General features: G+C 37.0%; 2 protein-coding genes across 2 annotated transcripts in view; one reads left to right on the forward strand and one right to left on the reverse strand.

The window, feature by feature from the left end:
* The window catches only part of LOC113237504 (GTP-binding protein 1), a 33,536-nt gene extending 17,091 nt beyond the window's left edge, over positions 1–16,445 (reverse strand). The window contains exons 1-4 of the mRNA XM_026474003.1: positions 16,346–16,445; positions 15,948–16,140; positions 3,961–4,072; positions 521–692 (exon numbers count right to left, since the gene is read on the reverse strand). Coding sequence (XP_026329788.1) covers positions 521–692; positions 3,961–4,072; positions 15,948–16,046 — 383 coding nt within the window. The 5' untranslated portion in view covers positions 16,047–16,140; positions 16,346–16,445. The remainder of the gene's footprint in view (positions 1–520; positions 693–3,960; positions 4,073–15,947; positions 16,141–16,345) is intronic.
* A 1,210-nt stretch (positions 16,446–17,655) lies between these two features.
* LOC113237483 lies at positions 17,656–19,292 on the forward strand. The gene has a single exon (XM_026473976.1). The coding sequence runs from the start codon at positions 17,853–17,855 to the stop codon at positions 18,507–18,509; it is 657 nt and encodes a 218-aa protein (XP_026329761.1). The 5' UTR covers positions 17,656–17,852; the 3' UTR covers positions 18,510–19,292.
* The last annotated feature ends 6 nt before the right edge of the window (positions 19,293–19,298 follow it).

The raw sequence follows: 19,298 nt of genomic DNA on the forward strand, positions 1-19,298 counted from the left end.
ATATTGTTCCAAAAGAAATGAATTAAAAAGAATGTAGTAATGACACATAAATTACTCCATTAATACACAGTGAAAGAGTTAATTCAGTACCACCATTGTAGCCATTTCCATCGTGAGAATTACTGCGTTACGGTTTGAACGGTGTAGGTGAAAGTAGAGAGTAACAGTGACCCTCAGATTATCACAAGGCGCACGACTTGTTCGTCCTGTCTCTTGATAACACAGACTGATTTAGTAATTACGTCGTTTATTAACCGCCAAAAAATGCGGAAGTTCTCAATACGAATGTATTTTATTGTATGTATGTTACGCGATAACTGTGGCATTTGTGAACCGTTTTGATGATTCTTTTTTGTTGGAAAGAAGCCACTTCAGTATTTGTCTCATTTACTTGAAGAAAATATTCCAGCTGTAAGTTTCGCGCACTTTCCGGTAACCGATTTCAATAAGACGAAGACCACGAACTGTTGAGGTCGTTTTTTTTTATAAAAAGTTACAATTATTTCAGTGGAAACAGTACCTGATCTCCATGAAGTCGGTGTGATCCAACTGCGTGCGCAGCAGGTACTGCCCGCAGAGTCCCGAGCCGCAATCCCATCGTCGTAGCTCGACGCAAGACACTCGCTCGCTCACCAGTGATTGCAGTGTCGCCACGGAGGCATTGTACTCATCTTCTGTTAGCCCTCGCCCGTCTATAGCATAGCAACGAAGAACCCTTAGCGCTCAGTTATACGAGGCGAAAATTTTCGCGGGGCCGTTTTTACTTATTACCGCGCTTTCACGATCATTACTGGCGAATCTAAATTCTATTTACGAGGCAACAACATTTAATTTCCTCGGTATAATGCAACGCGCGGACGCCGTGTAGACCAAAGACGAGCCAGTCTCGCTCGCGCGCCCAGGACTCTCATTTAAGTTAAAACGTAAAAGTTTAATAAATAGAGCGTATTTTACCATGACAGCTGGATGCACGCGGTCACACGGTCCGCGCGGCAGAGCGCGTTTTCTATTCTTGTATAACAAGACAACGGTGGTAGACCAATGGCAGAATGGTTTCTTCTTAATTGTGAAGACGACTATCCGAGTCCCTGTAGCCTGCCTCGTTCTCCGGCCGACATATAAGTAATACTCGACCAAGTTTAAAGACGTATGACGCGAATGTAGCTTCATACTTGATATTGTCTTTTAAATTTGGTCGAGTATTAGTTATTTGATAGTAATGCTCTGGCCACTCAGAGGCGGCCGCGGAACCGTTCAGGGCGCGGGAATTTTTATAATGTACGAATTCATATGAACCCTGCCACACTGAACCGCGCGACAGACGCGCGGCCGCCGCGCCTTGCAGTAAATTTATGGAATGTACAAATTTACGACACAACTCGACATTCATTTTTCGAAATTCGAAATTTAAAAAAATGAAATCTAATACGATCGTCACTTATGGGATGGGATCGCTGGTCATCACAACTTCTACCTCCGGCAAACTCGCGTCAAAGCTCAATGCAAAACAAAGCAGTTTCGAATTGACGATGTACTAAGTAAATTATATTATAATATTTTCGTTTTATTAAAACTATTTAATCATATCGACTTCTTAGGTTTTCGCGATTGTTACACATAGGAAATGAAACTATTTTTCCGGATTTAAATCGCGTCGAAACGTCGGTTTGTTTGAAAAAACAAATATACGCGATTTAAATTCGGAAAAATAGTTACTATTTAATCAGTTACTCCTTGCATAAATCCAAAAAGTTATAGATACGACTCGCATTAGATTATATTTTTTTCGATAACGAATATTGAGATTTGATCTCACTATTGTAATCTGTCAAAACGGCCATCATAGCGTGCCGGTACTGTAAAGTATTTAAATACGTAAGTACGTGCCTATAGAAATACAACTACAATATTATTTTTTGGAACAATAATTTGAAGCAAACACTTAATAGGGATTAATAATTTGTCACCAATGTACTTAAATATCAATAAATAATACCCATATTCAAATATAAGCAGTTAAGAGAAGTCACGAGATTTGTAGAAGGGTGAATGTCCACGTTATTCTTTAGTTTAACTAAATTAAGTACCTCAATTCCGATCACTGCAGATTGCACAATTTTCTTTTAAAACAGTTCTATAATTACTCAATTCATAATTACGGTCACTTCAAGTTGATTAATTATGTAAATGACAGATCGATTTAAGTGTTATCAACAGTGATCAGGTCGGAGGAAGTTAATTCAGCTAAACTAAAGAATAACGTGGACCATTCCATTCTAAAAATCCCGGGACTTCTCGGAACTGATTATATTTGAATATGCGTATTATTTATTGAAAATTGAATATATTGACAACAAATCATTATACGCTATTAAGTATTAGCTACAAATTATTGTCATAATAAGAATATTGTACTTGTGTCTCTGTAGGTACTTGCGTATTTAAATATTTTAGCCAATTAAAAAATTAACATGAGACAATGTATACTTTGCACTGTTTGGAAAATAAACATCAAAAAAAGAAATTTTTTACGCATTGATGACGAATTGGGTATATCCACACTAAGAAAGCGTTATACTTTCACTGGTTATCAATTATCATTGAAGTTAAGATAACTACGCGTATTATCTAACAATGGAACAGATACGCAAAATCTCTTTATAATGATTTCATCAGTTATCTGATATAATAATATAAAGATAGTAGGACTTGTGTCTATAGGAACTTTTAACATAAGTAAGCACCAATTATGCATATTTTAATACTTATTGAAACTCCCGTTCATTTTGCTTTTATAAAATTTTACTAAATTGGCTCTACTGAGATCAAACTTAAAAACTATAACGTAAGCTCCCATATTGTTTAGCTACTAAGTCCACCGGGGTAGTTTAAAAATGAACAAAATTGAATCTCTGTGTCTGTTATCAGACGAAATCATTCATAAAGCATTTCTATTATGCTATGTTCATGACTGTAACTGGGTGCGGTGATAAAGTTCTCAGAATTTGCATAAATATTTATCAGTTTATCGATGTTGTTTTTGTTTGGCATTGTTGTTTTGTGAAAAAGTCATTTATAAATGCAGCGACGTTGAGCCGACAGACGCTGGTTCAAGACCAGTTTTTCTTAGTGTTTGTTGGATCTTTGTGTTAATAATAATATGGCCGTCTACTAACTGACACGCGGCTAAGTGACAAATGGTCAAATAAACGTTTTAAATAGCATGAAATAGAGCATAAAATTCTGTTTTAAAAACAGTTAAAATTAGTTAACGTGTTCGACTTAACGGAAGTTACGTAGTTATCTCAAAAAAATAATTTGTCACTTAGGTAGCGAACGGCAGAATAGCAACTAATGAAATATTTTCAGAAAAAAAAGAAGATGAATATATCATCATATCATATCATGTTTGTATTCGTATCATATCATTCGACGACCTTGGTGGCCCAATGATTTGCACTGTATTGGATATGGAGTTCCCGGGTTCGATTCCCGGTAGAACCAATTTGGGAAATTAACTTTCTCTACTGCCATTTAAAGATTTTGAAGGGTAGGGTGCTGGTGAAATTACAGGCACATGGGACTTTTCAATTTATATCTCAGGGCGTAGAGGCAGTGCACCACAGGTTTTTGCGATTTAAAGCTCTGAGTGGCACTGCGTCTATTATAGACAGGCGTGTGCTTACCATCAGGTGCACGACTTATTCGTCTCATTACTAAGTATCATAAAAAAAAGAGTTCTAATTCAAGGTCTCTAATTAGTGTATAGTAAAAGTGTCTCTTTACCATCAAAAAGTTAATTTAGTAGTCAATTTACTAGACTCAATATAATAACTACTTCCACATGACAGATCATCATCTCGGACAGCATCGTAAATACAACAGCATTTAATTTTTTTATACACCCCACTTCGAGATAAGTTAATGGGTGTGTTCATGCACATTTATTACTATAATTACCTTCCCCATGTCCAATGTCATAGATTATTTCTCCGTTGCCAGCTTCCAGTCTTTCCAGTAGGTGTTTGCGTAGTAAATCATATTCATCTGTTGTGGGGCTTACTAAAATTGTCTGGAAATAAAATTAAAAATATATAAATAAAATTCGAATCCGGGTTTGCACTTCTCAGTTTCTCGAAATTTATGTGCAAAATTTAATTTCAAGTTTACTATGAGCTTTACGGTGGAAAAAAAATATCGTGTAGAAACCTAAACAGAGCATGTTTTAGGTTTTAACGACCGTTTTAAAATATTAACATCGTGTTTTAAAATTCAATTGTGGTTTTAATTGAGTTTAAGTTTTAAAATTAAAACATGCTCACGTGAAAAAGACGGTTCCATCTGATCCCCTAAAACCGATCCGTTTTATTTAAATTATTTTCTATTCCTATCAAATCCCCAATGCAGTGGACCAAGATAAATGTTAATATTGTATTCCCACCTGATACCCTGGTACTTCCAGGTTTATTTTTGGTAGGTACTGTGGTATGGTCAACAAGAAAACGTATCTATCTTATCAAGAAAATGTATATCATGATATGGAATAATCATAACATTAAACTAGATTTTAAATTTGCTCAAGACTGATTTATGTTACTACTGATTTGCAATATGCCAATACTAATGACCTCTCACAAAAAAAATATTGTGATAATTGTAACATTTGACCATAATTCCTCAATAAATGAATATTTGATTTCAAAACTTCTTTCTCTCTTGAGTATACTTATCTTACAAATACAATGATCCATTACATATAATCAGTTGCAATTTTAAATTAGCGGTGGGTCAGTTTTGGGGATCAGATGGGAATAAATCGTGAATTTTTTTTCGAAATGTCGGTTACGCCTTTATATAAAACATCGAATATAGACTAACTATTATATTTCAAATTAAATAAAACAGTGTGGGTTATTCAAATACGATGTAATTATGGTCAATGATGTTATACAATGTGTTGATTTGCATTTCCGCCATATTTACGGATATCATTCTATATCCGAAACTGAACCCAAATCACTAAAAAAAAATCGAAAATAAATTTTCGTGCATTCCTATTTTTTATTTCATTGCGGTAAACAAATTTGATCCAAAAGTCATTGACTTGCGCGGCACTTGCAAACATTTAGAACAATGACCTTGAATGCACAGAAAGAAACGCAGTTTAGATCTATTTGGTGGTGGGGTACGGGTAGCGACGGGGAGTATCGTATCGAGCGCGCGATTGGCAGATCAGTCGACCTTGCTTCCCGTACTGTGTCTACGTCACGCAGACGGGATGTCATACATTCTAGTCTGTCACGAAATGATACGTGGTTCGGTATGTAAACAAGAGTTAGTAGTGCAAAAAACAAGCGCTACAAGGTTCACCAGAACCTGTACGCGGAGGTTTAGGAGGGGGAGAGGAGGAGTGTTGAAGTTTCTGCTTTCAAAGTTGTGGAGTCTAATGTTGATACGAAACTCACGTGCGAACCTCTGCATAACTGGCGGTGGCTCCAGTACGCAGCTAGCCACCCGCTTACGTACTTCTAGCAATAGTTTCATGTAACCTAAAGTTGGTAAGTACCAAATCTAAGTTACAAAAAACTTTTTTCAGTTAACTTTTCTAATTAATGTAAATAAATAGTAAATTATAACAATACTAGTACATAACCGTAATTTAAAAAATGGATGAATGAGCGATCGAGAAAGATTACGTATCGCTCGGTGAAGCGGGTGGCGGGGTCACTGCCCTTGCGTGGTGCATATGACTTGAGACAATTTTGATACACTTTACTAGATACAATTAGCCAGAATATTGAACAGGATATATTTGTTTATATTTTTATATGATTTAGCATTATTTATATTATTAATTTCTTAAATATAGCGAGAATGCAAATCAACACACTGTATATCATTGCTTATGGTACAGTTTTCAGTGATCAAAAATCACAGGTCAGCAGACTTAAGCGCATAAGTACAAGTAAAATAAACAAAGTTTGTTGTTCCGTGGTCTTTATAGTGTCGGAGGATGTATGAATAGAATTTATGTTTAAATAAATAAATTTGACTTACGTGCTTTAATCTGCCAACCAGACATATGAGTTCAGCTTATTTATAATTTTAGTAAACAGTAATTATCTTTTTGATTTAATAATTCATTTATTTATTCAATATGATACAATCACAGATACACAAGTCATATTTATGGAAACCACTCACAATTGTACACGACTTATGCATTGAAAATTAAATAATTATATACACAGCTGACAAAACCGCACTAAAGAATAATAATAAAATACGAAAATGTTAAAAAATCAATATGATTTTCAAATAATGATCACAAAAATAAAAAGAAATTTGTAAATGCTGCAGACAACTTACAAATTGTTTAAGGGCCATTCCAAAGTGACAGGTGGGACATTTTGACTCCTTTTTTTCTAGAACTATACGTAATTTCTCCCTAACCATTGGTTAATTAGACTTAAAATGAATATATCATGAAGCCAGATATGCAATACAACTGCAACTATTTATTTACATAAATTTATGACATTCAACTTCAATTTCAACTTTTGTATCTATGGCTCCGTCGTTTTGCGCGACGATTTCGCCAACGTCAGGGTTGAAAGACATCGTACCACCTTGTGCAGGTGCTGACCGGGCACGGCTGCTTCGGTCACTACCTGCACAACGTGGCGAGGAGTGAACCGGCGTCCACGTCGTGCCACGAGTGCGGCGCTGCGGATGACACCGCGCAGCATACCCTAGAGGTGGATACCCTAGCCGGTGGGGTGAGCAGCGCCGCACTCTGACGGGGACTGTAGGGCAGGACCTCTCGCTACCGAGCGTGGTTTTATTTTTTTTTTTTATTTATTTATTATTCAAAATTACAACGTGTTACTTATTACAAAAAGTCGCCAAACTGCTGTGCAGTTTGTTGGCGACATGTGCACTCTTACTTAATAATACCTACTTTACTATATTTAACATTATACAATTGAACCACTAACTAACATGGTTGCCGCCATGCTCGATAGCGAGGACTCCTGGGAGGCAGTGGCCTCCTTTTGTGCAGAGGTTATGTCGCAAAAGGAGGCCGCGGAGTGGGTGCGCATCCGCCGCGTCCTCGCGTACGCAGACGCGGCAGACGCACGGCCTCACTCGCCTGGGGGGCGGGTCGGAGGACAACCGACTCGCCCCTCCGTTGGTGCGGGAGCCCTGGCGTCAGCTAGGGCGGCCGGGCGGCGTCGTGGTGAAAGTTCACTGATCCCACGGCACCGACTCAACCGGCGAGAGGGAAACCGGGGGGGGGGGGGGGGGGGTTGGTGGGGTAGGCCCTCCAGAGTCCCCACATAACTATGGAGGATGGAAAAAGAAAGAAAATTATACGAAAGATAACGGGAGAATACGGGAAGAATGGAGAATACTAAAAAAATTAAGACTGTTCAGAAATGGGAATTTTTCCCCGACTCATCATTAGTTGGGACAGAAAATTATGAAATGAATGTGGTCGAGCGGAGGCTATTCGGAGCTGGTTACAGATTTATGTTATTAAGTTTTAGAAATTTGTATAAAGTGAATACTAGTGGAGAGTGTACGTTGGCTAGGAAATAGTTCATATTTATTGGGCGAGGAATATTTTCGGGAAGCAAATCGTAAAATCGGAAGCTAGCGTAAAGAGGGCAGTTAAAAAATAAGTGTTCTAGAGTGCCTTCCTCTAGTCCACATTTGCAGAGGGAGTGATCACGTACTTTAATTTTGGCTAGGAAAACCGGGGAGCAAACGTGACCCAGTCTCAGCCGGAAAATCATTGATGAATAAGGTTTAGGTATGTGTTTATAGCGGAAGAACAAAGGTTTGCATGGTATATTTGGTTGAAGACAGCCAAAGTGTTTACCTTTTAGTAGGAGCGATTTTTGGAAAGTTTCGTCCCAGGTCCTGAACAATTTTGGTTTAGCCGAACAACGTAGATCTCGGGAGAAGCAGCCTAAGTGGTCCGGCAAGCAGGATGAGATAGCATCCTTTGCAAACCTATCAGCAGTTTCATTGCCGCCTATCCCTTTGTGTGCAGGGATCCAGGCTAAGGCTACGTCGATATTAGATGAATGACAGTCAAATAATAGTTCTTTAATTTGAAGGGTGATATGGAAGTTATTTCTTAGCTACGGCAATCTGAGAAAATTATCGTCTTATTTAGTCGGCGTGACTTCACGTACAAGATGGCTTCCAGAACGGCGATAGATTCACCAGAATACACAGTGGAGGTAGGAGAGCATTTAAATCTTAATAGTACACTGTACTTTGGGATCCAGACCGCTGCACCGACATTGCCATCGTCCTGCAATTTTGAGGCGTCAGTAAAGATGGTGAGCCAGTCGTGCCAGTTATTATTTAAGATCTTTGAAAATTCGTAGTTAGCATTGACAGTCCTTACAAACACCAAAGTTGAGGATTACATGTGGCTGAAAGGTTAGCGCTTCAAAAGGGATCTGAAATAGGGGGTTTTTGGGGATTTTCACAATAGAGGAAGGGAGGTTTTTCAAGATATTTAAGCTTTTAATTAAGGGTGGGGCTTCCCTATGGGCCCAATAGGGTGATGAAGCGACACCATCAGACAGGTTTTGTAGTTTTTCTAATAGGGGATGATTCGAATATTGGGGGATGTTAAATAAATATCTGTCGCTCATGAACTGACGCCTGAGGTGTAATGGAGGATCGAGGCACTCGACTGGATTAGTAGGAGTTTGGGTTTATAGAAGATGATTTCATGGCTCCAGAGATGATTCTTAAACATTTAGATTGAATGAGGGTGAGTTTAGTTAGGGCCAATTTGCTACAGGGTTCTAGAATGAAGCTGCCGTAGTCGAAGTGGCTGCGGATTACAGCATTGTATAATATTTTTTGGTTAAATGGGTGAGAGCCCCAGCGAACGCCAGATAGTGATCTCAAAACGTTGACGCCTTTCTCAGCTTTATTACAGATATAGTTCAGATGTTGGACTCCAGACAATTTTGAGTCAAATATGATACCCAAAAACTTAGCACAATTTGAGATAGGGATTGGTTGATCGTTGACTGAAATCTCGAGAGTGGGCACGGCTCTTTTACGTGAGAAGATAACAGCGTTTGATTTGCTAGGGGAGAGAGACAGGCCATGATCCAGAAGCCAAGTATGGACGGAATTAAGAGCAGAGTTAATGCGAAACGAGGCCTAAAGAAGGTCCTTGGAGGTGATGTATAAGGCTATATCATCGGCGTATTGTAAGACGTTACAAAAATATGATACAGTTTGGTCAAGGTCATATGTATAAAGGTTATATAATAATGGACTCAGCACAGAGCCTTGTGGAAGACCTTGCCAGATTGACCTTGGAGTTTCCAATTCACCATTGACACGTACCGTGACAAACCCGGACATGAGTAAGCTGAAAATAATGTTAGTCAGCCTCACTGGAAGGCAAAGTTGAAGCAGTTTTCGTCTGAGCAAGGGGAGTTGGACACTGTCACAGGCAGCTGAAATATCTAGGAAGACGCCTATTGCGCACTCGTTCATAGAGAACGCTTAGCGGATGTTCGTGGAGAAAATACTGAGGCTGTCTAGGGTGCTCATGCCCCTTCTAAAGCCAAACTGAGTTCTTGAGAGGATACCCCTTTTCTCTACTATCCATTCTAACTTGTTTTTAACGAGGTGTTCGAATATCTTGCACAGAGTAGAGGATGGGCGATTGGTCTGTATGAGCTTGATTGATTTGGATCCTTGCCCGATTTTAATATTGGGATTACGATCTGAAGTTTCCAGGCAACGAGGACTAACCCACATATAATAATACGGGAAAATGATCGCTGCCGTGAGAGAAGCTGAGAGTTTGCTGAGTTAAACTGGCTAGTACATATGGGGAGGCTCGAGTGATATCTAGGCAGCTCTTATTTTGTAGGGGAGAGACCCTACGAGTGGGTGAGCCGTCTTTGCATACGCATACAGGTCATCAAAGAGGTTGAGAAGGGCAATAGAGTTAGAACAGCAATGAGTGGAACCCCAAAGGAAGTGGTGACAATTAGAGTCGCCAAAAATAATAATACTGTCTGTGAAGAAAGAATGCAAGATTGTCTTTATTTCAGAGATGATATTTAGGTTAGGATGAGGAACATAAATAGAAATGAATGATATGTTTGTGGATTTGATAGCTACCATTTGGAAGCCATCATTATGGGGCGGGAGAGTAAATTGGGAAAACGGAATTTTGAGATCGACCAAAATGGCAGTATATGCCTTGCCGTCGTCTCTGTCGTCCCGGAGGCATGAATAACCTGGTATTCGAAAGGTAGACCCAGGCTTAAGCCAGGTCTCCGAGACAGCAAAAACGGCGGGCTGGTATTTGTTAATTAGCTAAATTAATTCAGGCTTTTTATGTCGGATACTTTTACAGCTCCACTGAAGAAAATTGACCATTTTGTTTGATGAGAGATATAAGTACAGGGAGGTGGGAGGGGGAGATTCTAGTACAGGGAGGACGTTGGGCGGTATGATTTCGCTAAATCTGGAGACTATATTAATTAGAGAAGACAGTAGTAGTTCGATGAGGTTGTCATTGGGTGAGGGCGAAGGGGTTTTCCCTCGGGGGGGGATTCAAGGCGCACCCATTAGGTAGCTCAGATATAGCGGTACGGGAAATATTTTGTACTTCAGCGTCATAGGCTCTGGACACAGAGGGGCGGCGAGGACAAACTGCGATCGGGGATTTATTATGGAATACAGAGGATCTATGGGTTTCATTAATTGATTGTCGAAACGTGGAAGATGGTTGGTATAGTGGAGAAGCGGGTTGAGAGGTCGCTCTAGACGTTGGGCTGCGGGCAGTCTCAGCACAAGGAAGCTCGGACGGGTCGGAAGCGAGTAGCAGCTTCTGAGAAGCTGATGTTCTTTCTCCTCCGACATAACGAGCTTTATTGCCTTTTGACGAGCGTGCTCTGGGCAGATGCTACCAGTAGCCCTGTGGGAGCCTCTGCATAATAAGCAAGAGGATTCGTCATCAGGAATAGTACAAGCTTCGCCGGAGTGTGCTTGAGCGCATCTGTAACACCTGGGTCTGTTATATGGCCGAATCGGCAGCATTTCCTGCACTGAATAGTTGGTAGTTTGTAGATTTCGACGGCTACTGAGGTATGGAAACAATAGACTTTCTCAGGTAAGCGTTGACCCTGGACAGTCATAACTACTGTTGTAGTGGGAATCCATTGCGTAGTATCGTTTAGGCTAACTTTTCTACTCGGTCGCCTAAGTTTTATAACAGAGCCGCAATTACTCGAGAAGGATAAACCGGAAAACAATTCTTCTAAAGACCAGTCCGTAGGGACGCCCCGCAGGACTCCCATACGGCAGACGTGAAATTTAGGGATCTGTCTCAGGAAGTTGTCGTCGAATGTTTTTGCCAAAAAAGTGTTCGCTTCTTGTGCTGATTTAAATTCAACTGCAATTTTATTACGACCTAGAGGTTTAATACCTCCGTCAACATTTCCTTTTGTGCCAAGCTTATGTAGCAACTGGCCAATTTGAGAACCCGAATAGAGAAACCCGATGCTGGGTCAGACTCCTTACGCGAGATGTGGACTATGAAGGGTCCTACGTCCTGCGAGGAGTATGCCAGGTCGGAGTCGCCATCAAATTTCGAAGCGGATGGACGGACACTTTTTTTAGCAGAGTCTTTGTCTGGTAAGTGGCTGGGGGCAGGACGCTTCTTGGAGCCTAATGTTTCCGTGTCCATGCTTTGAGGTGCTGAGAAGAGTGGTTGGGATGGGTCATCCCAAGCAAGTGAGAGTCCGAGGCCGCCCCCATCAGGGGGCTCCTCTTCGGTCACAGCACTAATAAGATTTGTACTAACCCTGCTTACCAATTTGTTGGGGGCAGATAACCGTCAACAGAGAAAACAGCAAAATTGTAATGATTTTTTAAACTATAACTTCAACGATTTTTAATACTACACGTGCTCACCACTGGCTACCAACCGTCACGACACCATTTATGACATTAATTATACTAAAAACTTTTAATTTTCTAAGTGTGACGAGTGGGACACTCACGACACCCGCCTATTTGAGTTGATGGCTTCATTGCCAAGATCAAAACAAACTAGTAATATTTTGTTCAGCAAGTTTATCATTTGAGATAACTTGAATGTTAAAGTTCTAATTTAGGTATACACTTAATTAATAACTTTGATAAATTATAAGGAAATAAATAAATAAGTTGTCATGGTTGGACATCGTTTTGTGACAGGTGGGATGAGTTACAATTGAATACACAGAATTAATAAAATTACACTGTTTAATATGAGATCCATCGTTAGTTAGCAAATATTTTATAATATTTGTATTATTAAGACATTTTAGCATAAAAAAAAACAGAATTAAAGAACTGATAAAGTACCTAATCCTACAATTTTTCTTGAAGCACTATCTACGATGACTTGAAATCAAAGTCACGCATGTAAAATGCGTTAATAAATTTGAAAATTCCAGCTATATCCTTGAAGATTATGTATCACATCAAAATATATCGAATTTTAGAAGTTTTGCTTGAATATATAGTTAAAACTAGTGGAGACAGACTTTTCATGAATTTCCTGATACTAAAAATCATCAGGAAAAATGTTGTCACTTTTTAATTGTCTTTTTTTATGTGTCTAAATTAATTTTTTTAATGTCTAAATTATGAGAAGAATTATAAAAAATTTGCTTGCAAATGATGGATCTACATATAAACAGTGTATTTTTTAAAATTCTATGTATTCAAATGTAACTTGTCCCACCTGTCACAAAATGGTGTTCCAATCGTCACAATTTAACACATAAATGTTAAACTCCGAAATTAAAGCAACTGTTACACCTAGCATACATCGTAAAAACTCGAAGCCATAAAAATACAAACATTTATTCAAAGAAAAAACGTTCAGAAGTGTGTCTCACCCATCGTTGTGACGGGTGGGTCACAATTTCAAATCTTAATATTGACAATTCTATTTACGTGCACAATGACTAACCAAGCCAAAATAATGACCCTTAGTCTAATTGTTACTTTTACAAAAGGTAAAAGGTTTTAAACGCCAATAGATTGCATATTTATTGGTTAAAATAAAAATATATATGTTTCATTGTGAGAGGTGGGATTTGAAATTAGTATTTATTGAAACTTTAATAACTCCTCACCATATATACTTCCATGCAAATACTTATCACTATTTTAAAATTCATAAATTGTACTTTCTTCGACAGTAATAACTTTTTTTGAAAGACGCACAAATAACCGCGAAAATTGTTGTTAACATTATAAGAAAAAATGCTTCACTATAGACGACAGCACTCTGGCTGCGTTAATGAAGACAAAAAATACAATAATTGTACAATATCCGAAGAATCTCATTTATTCCTAATGATTTGATTTATTGGGCATATTCTAGTCGTACAATTAAAACCAAATTGTGTAATTTATTTTTTTGAACCGCAGTGTTATTTTCTCTGCAATGACCCTTAAGCTTTATGAAAACAAATCAAAATAAGAACATATGTCATTGTAGTTGCGGCATGTCTAATGTGACCATACATTACGATAATATGACAGTTCCGCTTTTAAGCTTCGTGACCAGATGTTCCTAAAATACTTCAAAATATACAGCTTTGACAAAACAGGGCACACGTGTAGTAGCAAGTAAGACTTGTCCCCCATACCTTTTAGTTGTGCGTATGTACTGCTCATGCATTGTTTTTCATTGTGCATCGTGCATCAGAGGTGCAGTGTGTCAGACTGCTGAATGCAATTAAAAACTAAGCCTGGCAAATCAAAGCAAATTTGCTCATTTGAAAAATATATAAAGGCAACCCACCTACTACACAAGGTTCGTTCTTTTTTTAATTGCTGATATTAAAGTATTTTTAATTTTTTTTTTATCATTAATTATTTTGTAACTATCATAAACATGTGTTTTATTTTTACAATTTACATTGTTGTAATCATTGACTTACAATTATATGGACGTCGGGTCCGCGCTAAAAAGTGTCCGAACTTATAGGGCGTTAAAACCGTATACAGAGCGTCATTCAAGCTAGTCTTCGTTTGTTCGACTGACAGCGAAGCAAACAAAATTAGACAGTACTGTGATGACATTACAATTTAAATTCAATGTTTTAGCCTTTTCATATTCCTTTACATGTCACTACGTTTAAATAGGTTGACTTGGGACATTTTTTTAGTGGTTTTTGTATTAAACCCGTCGTACATTTATTTGTAAGTCAATGGTTGTAATTCACAAAATTGCACTGCTTTATAAGTTAAATATATCCTTTTTTGTATAGGTTCCATATTTGTAAGCAATCAAATCACTTTGTGTTTTGTTAAATTTCAAACATGGAAACTAAAACAAACATTAAAAAAGGATATATTTAAGTCCAAAAGAAAAAATGCTTTTTTGTGGCTTGCAACAATTTACTTGGGAGGTATCAGAATAATGGTCACAAGATGTTTAATATCTTACAATTGCTTAATTTCTTATGAAGCCTTAAGAGGCTTAATAGGCATAAAAAAACCAATTGGCCAACCATAATTTCTTTATACATTTGATGTTAGAAGTCCATTAAATAAAACATTATTGAGGTTTTATTATAAATTTTTCTCAATATAAATTGAAGAAATATACAAGCCGTCAAAATGGCTTATCAAAATACAATTATTACTATAATCTCAGTAAGTAATAAACAATATTTGCTGATGTTAAATCAAGGGCGAAAATACATTCCCTAACAATGTTAATTAGGTAATATTGTAAGAAATTAATTCATTTCATTTTTCAGCTGTTACTATCCCACTGCAAGGCAAATGATTTTCTCCACTGTTCACAATTTAACGCCATTATTTAAAAAAAAATTCAAAAGTCAGCAATGACAATGAAACCCGCATAGAGTCCAAAATGTTGGTTTGTTTTTTTAAAAAAGCAAATATTACATGATAAAGATAAAAAAATTGGATTTCTATTTCCGATTTTTCTTTTTGATTGATATTTATGCAGACTTTTCTTACAATGCAAAAGCAAACATGTTTCTTTAAAATATTATTTATCAATAATGAGTAATAATTAACTCAACAAGGTTTATAAGATAAGATTTCATTTATTATTACTTATGTATTATTACATCAGCATGCTTAGTATTGCACTTCCTTGCATAAGATTTAAACACAATTACTCATGAGTTACTTTTCTACTTCCTGTTTTTCTGGTACCTTTGATATTTATATAGACCCTTGTTACAAAGTAAAAACAAATATATTTCTGTAAAATATGAATTCCCAATCAAGGTAATTAATTTAATAAGGTTTATAACATAAAACTTATCATTTATCATAATTTATGTATTACATCAGAATGCTTAAAATTGCATTTCCTTACACAAGGTTTATATGCAATTACTCATTACTTATTTTTCTTTTCTTTATTTTCTGGAACCTTGCAGGTAGGATTTGCGCCAACAATGATATTTTTAATATAGTTACTTATGTGGTTTTACTTGATTATAACTTTAACTTTAATTTTATTTAAGATCCTAACTTGGTACTTGGTGTAACGGACTGGTATCTGCAACTCAAGGCCAAGGTGCCTATTTTGTTAAGATCCTAATTTTGGGTCTTGAATTTGGATACATTTTATGGGTAATTAGCTTAATGATAGGTAGATGTGTACGTCTCTTATTAAAATAAAATATATATATTCAAACCATAATTTGGAAAATTTAATGACAAAGAAAACTTTAATAAATTCAAATCTGTAGGTAGAAAAGACTTTACATTAAGTTACACTTCATTAAAATACAGTGCTAATTCGTTAAATCTTTGAAATTAAAGCAAAGTTAGGCGCGTGGGCGGATGTTTTTAGCGGGAACGATATGTTGGTAAACAAAACCGAGACGCGCGCTTACCTTCCCTCTGATACTAGAATAATCTGTTTCACTATCTCCAAAAGCCTCTCCCGCCTCCATCGGGCTCTTCACGGGCGAATCCGTGATCTCATCCATCATAGTCGATAGCGTAGGTCGTGTAAAATTACCGAAGTATTACACCATTATGTCACCACATAACTCGCTCCTTACACCACACAGCGCTTACAACCACCTACAAACCATAACGTATACACTCAATACACACAAAAACTAACAACAAACGCGAAATATCTACAGGAATCATCTCATATTGTTGCAATAATCGCACGGACTCTTACAACGACATTACACTAGATTTAACAATGAAAATAAAGTTGCAAACCACCTCTATTGGCAAAAGATGTATGGCAATGTAATTGTTAAATTATAAAACTCACTTTGCGTTAAAACTATCGTCGTACTACTAATGAAAATAGATTTCGCTAAATAACAGATGGAACAAATGCCAACTTTTTGACAACTCAGCCGCTCGGAGTCAGACATTCATTTTTGGCTGCGGATTCTAGTTTTATATTCTATCTACTTTTGGGTAATTTACCGAAAAATGTCAAATAGTGGAAACATTCCGGAAAAATTCCCGGAAGAAATATTTAAAAAATTGGAAAAATATAATTTCGAATGCTCATATTATGTTCAACGTTTAGAAATATCTTTTGAAGTTTTATTTATGCATGAAAATTATAAAATAAACTTAAAATAAACAACGGAAAAAAAAAACCTTTTTAGTAGCTCCATCGTTTTCATTCAGTAATTTCAACTTTTGACAGGTGTCAACGTATTAATGGAAAATTACCAAAAAAATTGAAAATTTTTAAAAATGGAAATTTTTCCATGACCAGCGCTATTCACGCGTGATCATTACGTCCTCGACTAGATAAAATTAGTGTTGGGTCATGGACAAAATTCCATTTTGAAAAAATCATACCAGATAAATAAATATTTTATAAATTAATTAAAAATATATTATTTTTCCTGTAATTTTCCACATTTGGCATTGACACCAGTTAAAAGTTGAAGTCACTGAACGAAAACAATGGAGCCAAGAAAAACACTCGCTGTTGTGAAAACTCGTCATTTTCTAGGTGGCTGTATATTTATACTGTTTATTTGTACTGTATATTTTATAATTCACGCTAAATAAAACTTCTAAAGATATTTCTAAACGAAGCGTAGTATGAGCCTTCAAAACTATACTTCACAAAATTTTCAGGAAATTTTCCGGAATAGTTTCCAGTACTTGAATTTTTTCCGATTTCTACACTCAATGTATTCAACATCAGACAGCTGTCAACTGACTGTGCACAAATTGCAGGAAAAACCTTGAAAAACGGACATTATTGGCGTGTACGCCATAATTTTTATATTATTTATTTAGCCAACGTAGTCATTTTGCAACCCGGACATTCGCAAAATTATTGTGAAATTCAATGGAGGCATTCTAGAGTTAAAAATAAGTTAATCAAAACACAAGTGGCTAAAACATTTACTGCGAAAAGTAAAGAGAAGAAAAAAAACTTGGATTGGAAGAATATGAAGAAAAATATTCATTTTTGAGAAAAAAAAAATTTAAAAAAATGGACACTTTTCAATGACCCAACATGAGCGCGTGTATTGGAACTACAGAAATACATTCCATTTAGATGTTTGCATAAAGCGACGAAGGGGAATAAGCTATCCTTGTCTTTCGAATGAAGTTTTACTAACAAGCCGTCCTGCTGTCAAAATTATTAAGTGGAACAATTTTGATCAATGTCGGAAGAGAAAAAAAAATCAATGGTCAATATACTTTATTTTTATCAACTTTTATTTCTCAAAGAAAGTGTGTATTCTATTTGCATAAATAAAATATGGTTCTTCGGATAACGCTGTCATTAAACAATCAATATGGGTGAGTTTACGGCGTCTAATTGTTCCTGGAACAAGTTGGTGATATCGAAGTCGGATGACCAATGGACCTCCACTATCAAATCTGAGCAAAACGACGCGGAATTCGCGCGGTGCGCTTCAAGCTACAACTACGAGCAACAAAGACCCGGTAACATCAAGACAGAGCAAGAACCGTGTGGCGAGTTGGATTACATGAAAGATGACGCTGAGACTATGACACAGGAGCTTGATCCGCTGCTCATTGAAAGTACGCAGCGGAGGCGACGACGGGGATCGGGATTGGGAATAAGGAGTGAGTCGACGGAGGAAAGGTCTGCGCGACTGGCGAAGATGTCTGCGTACGCTGCGCATCGATTAGCCAACGAGACGCCCGAGCAGCGAGCTGTGCGTCTTAAACGCATGTCCGACTACGCCGCAAAAAGACTGGCACGAGAAACAAGCGAGCAGAGAGCCAAGCGCTTGGCACGTATGTCCGAATATGCAGCTAAAAGACTTGCAGCAGAAACACCTGAACAGAGGCAAGCAAGACTGGCAAGAATGTCGGCATATGCAGCCAAAAGACAAGCTTTGAAGAAAAAAGTTATTGCCAACTCTGGCAACTTCTCTGCCTCCAGCCAGCCTTTCACACAAACAATAATGCCTGACCAAAGCTGAGAATAATTTATTAGATTAATAATAATTTTGCAGCTTATACTTACTAAGTACACTCACGGGCAATAAAATAGGGCAGCCAACATAAAGGACCTAGTGCAAAGTAAATAAGTTGGAGATAGGGTGTTCAAAGAAATAAATATTTTGTAAAGAACTTATTTCATGCACAAAATACATAACTTTTAGACTAAAACTGAATGAAGATGTGAATAAAAACTAGTTGGTAAATTTGTTTAGCTGCATGATGTATTTTGCCTGTGAGTTTATATGTTATGAATTTGATGAACTTTAATTGTAATGTAATTATTATGAGGCCAATTTATTGTTTTAAATTTTGGTGTACTTAGATTATTTGCCTGCATGTAACATCCTTGCTATCTACAAGGTGCACTGCACACATTCAACTCTAAACAGTTAGTATTAGGTGCAACTTAGCAATAGTCATCAAATTAAGAATCAGCCGATAGTAGTTTGTGTGCAAAGGCCCTTATTAATGTATATAACAAATTACGTTTATGTGCACTTATGATCTTAATAAATGCATTTTATGTCTAAGTAAGGACTTATTTCTAGGAAAATGTTTTTGTATAAAAAAATACAAGTATATAATGTGATTAAAGTTTATTGACTCCAATCAAGAGTAGTGTTTTATTCTGTATTACTAGACTTCACTATAGTATCTGCTGTTTCAAGGTTGGCATTATGTCATCTTAGGTGTGTTTTTTACAAATTTTGTAGCAACCAAATCAACGCTCATGGCGCATTTACACCGTCATCGACTTCGGGAGACTA

The sequence above is a fragment of the Hyposmocoma kahamanoa genome, unplaced genomic scaffold, assembly GCF_003589595.1.
Source record: "Hyposmocoma kahamanoa isolate Upper Pololo Valley unplaced genomic scaffold, ASM358959v1 93, whole genome shotgun sequence".
Lineage (NCBI taxonomy): Eukaryota > Metazoa > Arthropoda > Insecta > Lepidoptera > Cosmopterigidae > Hyposmocoma > Hyposmocoma kahamanoa.

Excerpts from the sequence above, each read along its gene's own strand:
- LOC113237483 (XM_026473976.1), top strand. The coding sequence starts at position 17,853 with ATGGGTGAGTTTACGGCGTCTAATTGTTCCTGGAACAAGTTGGTGATA.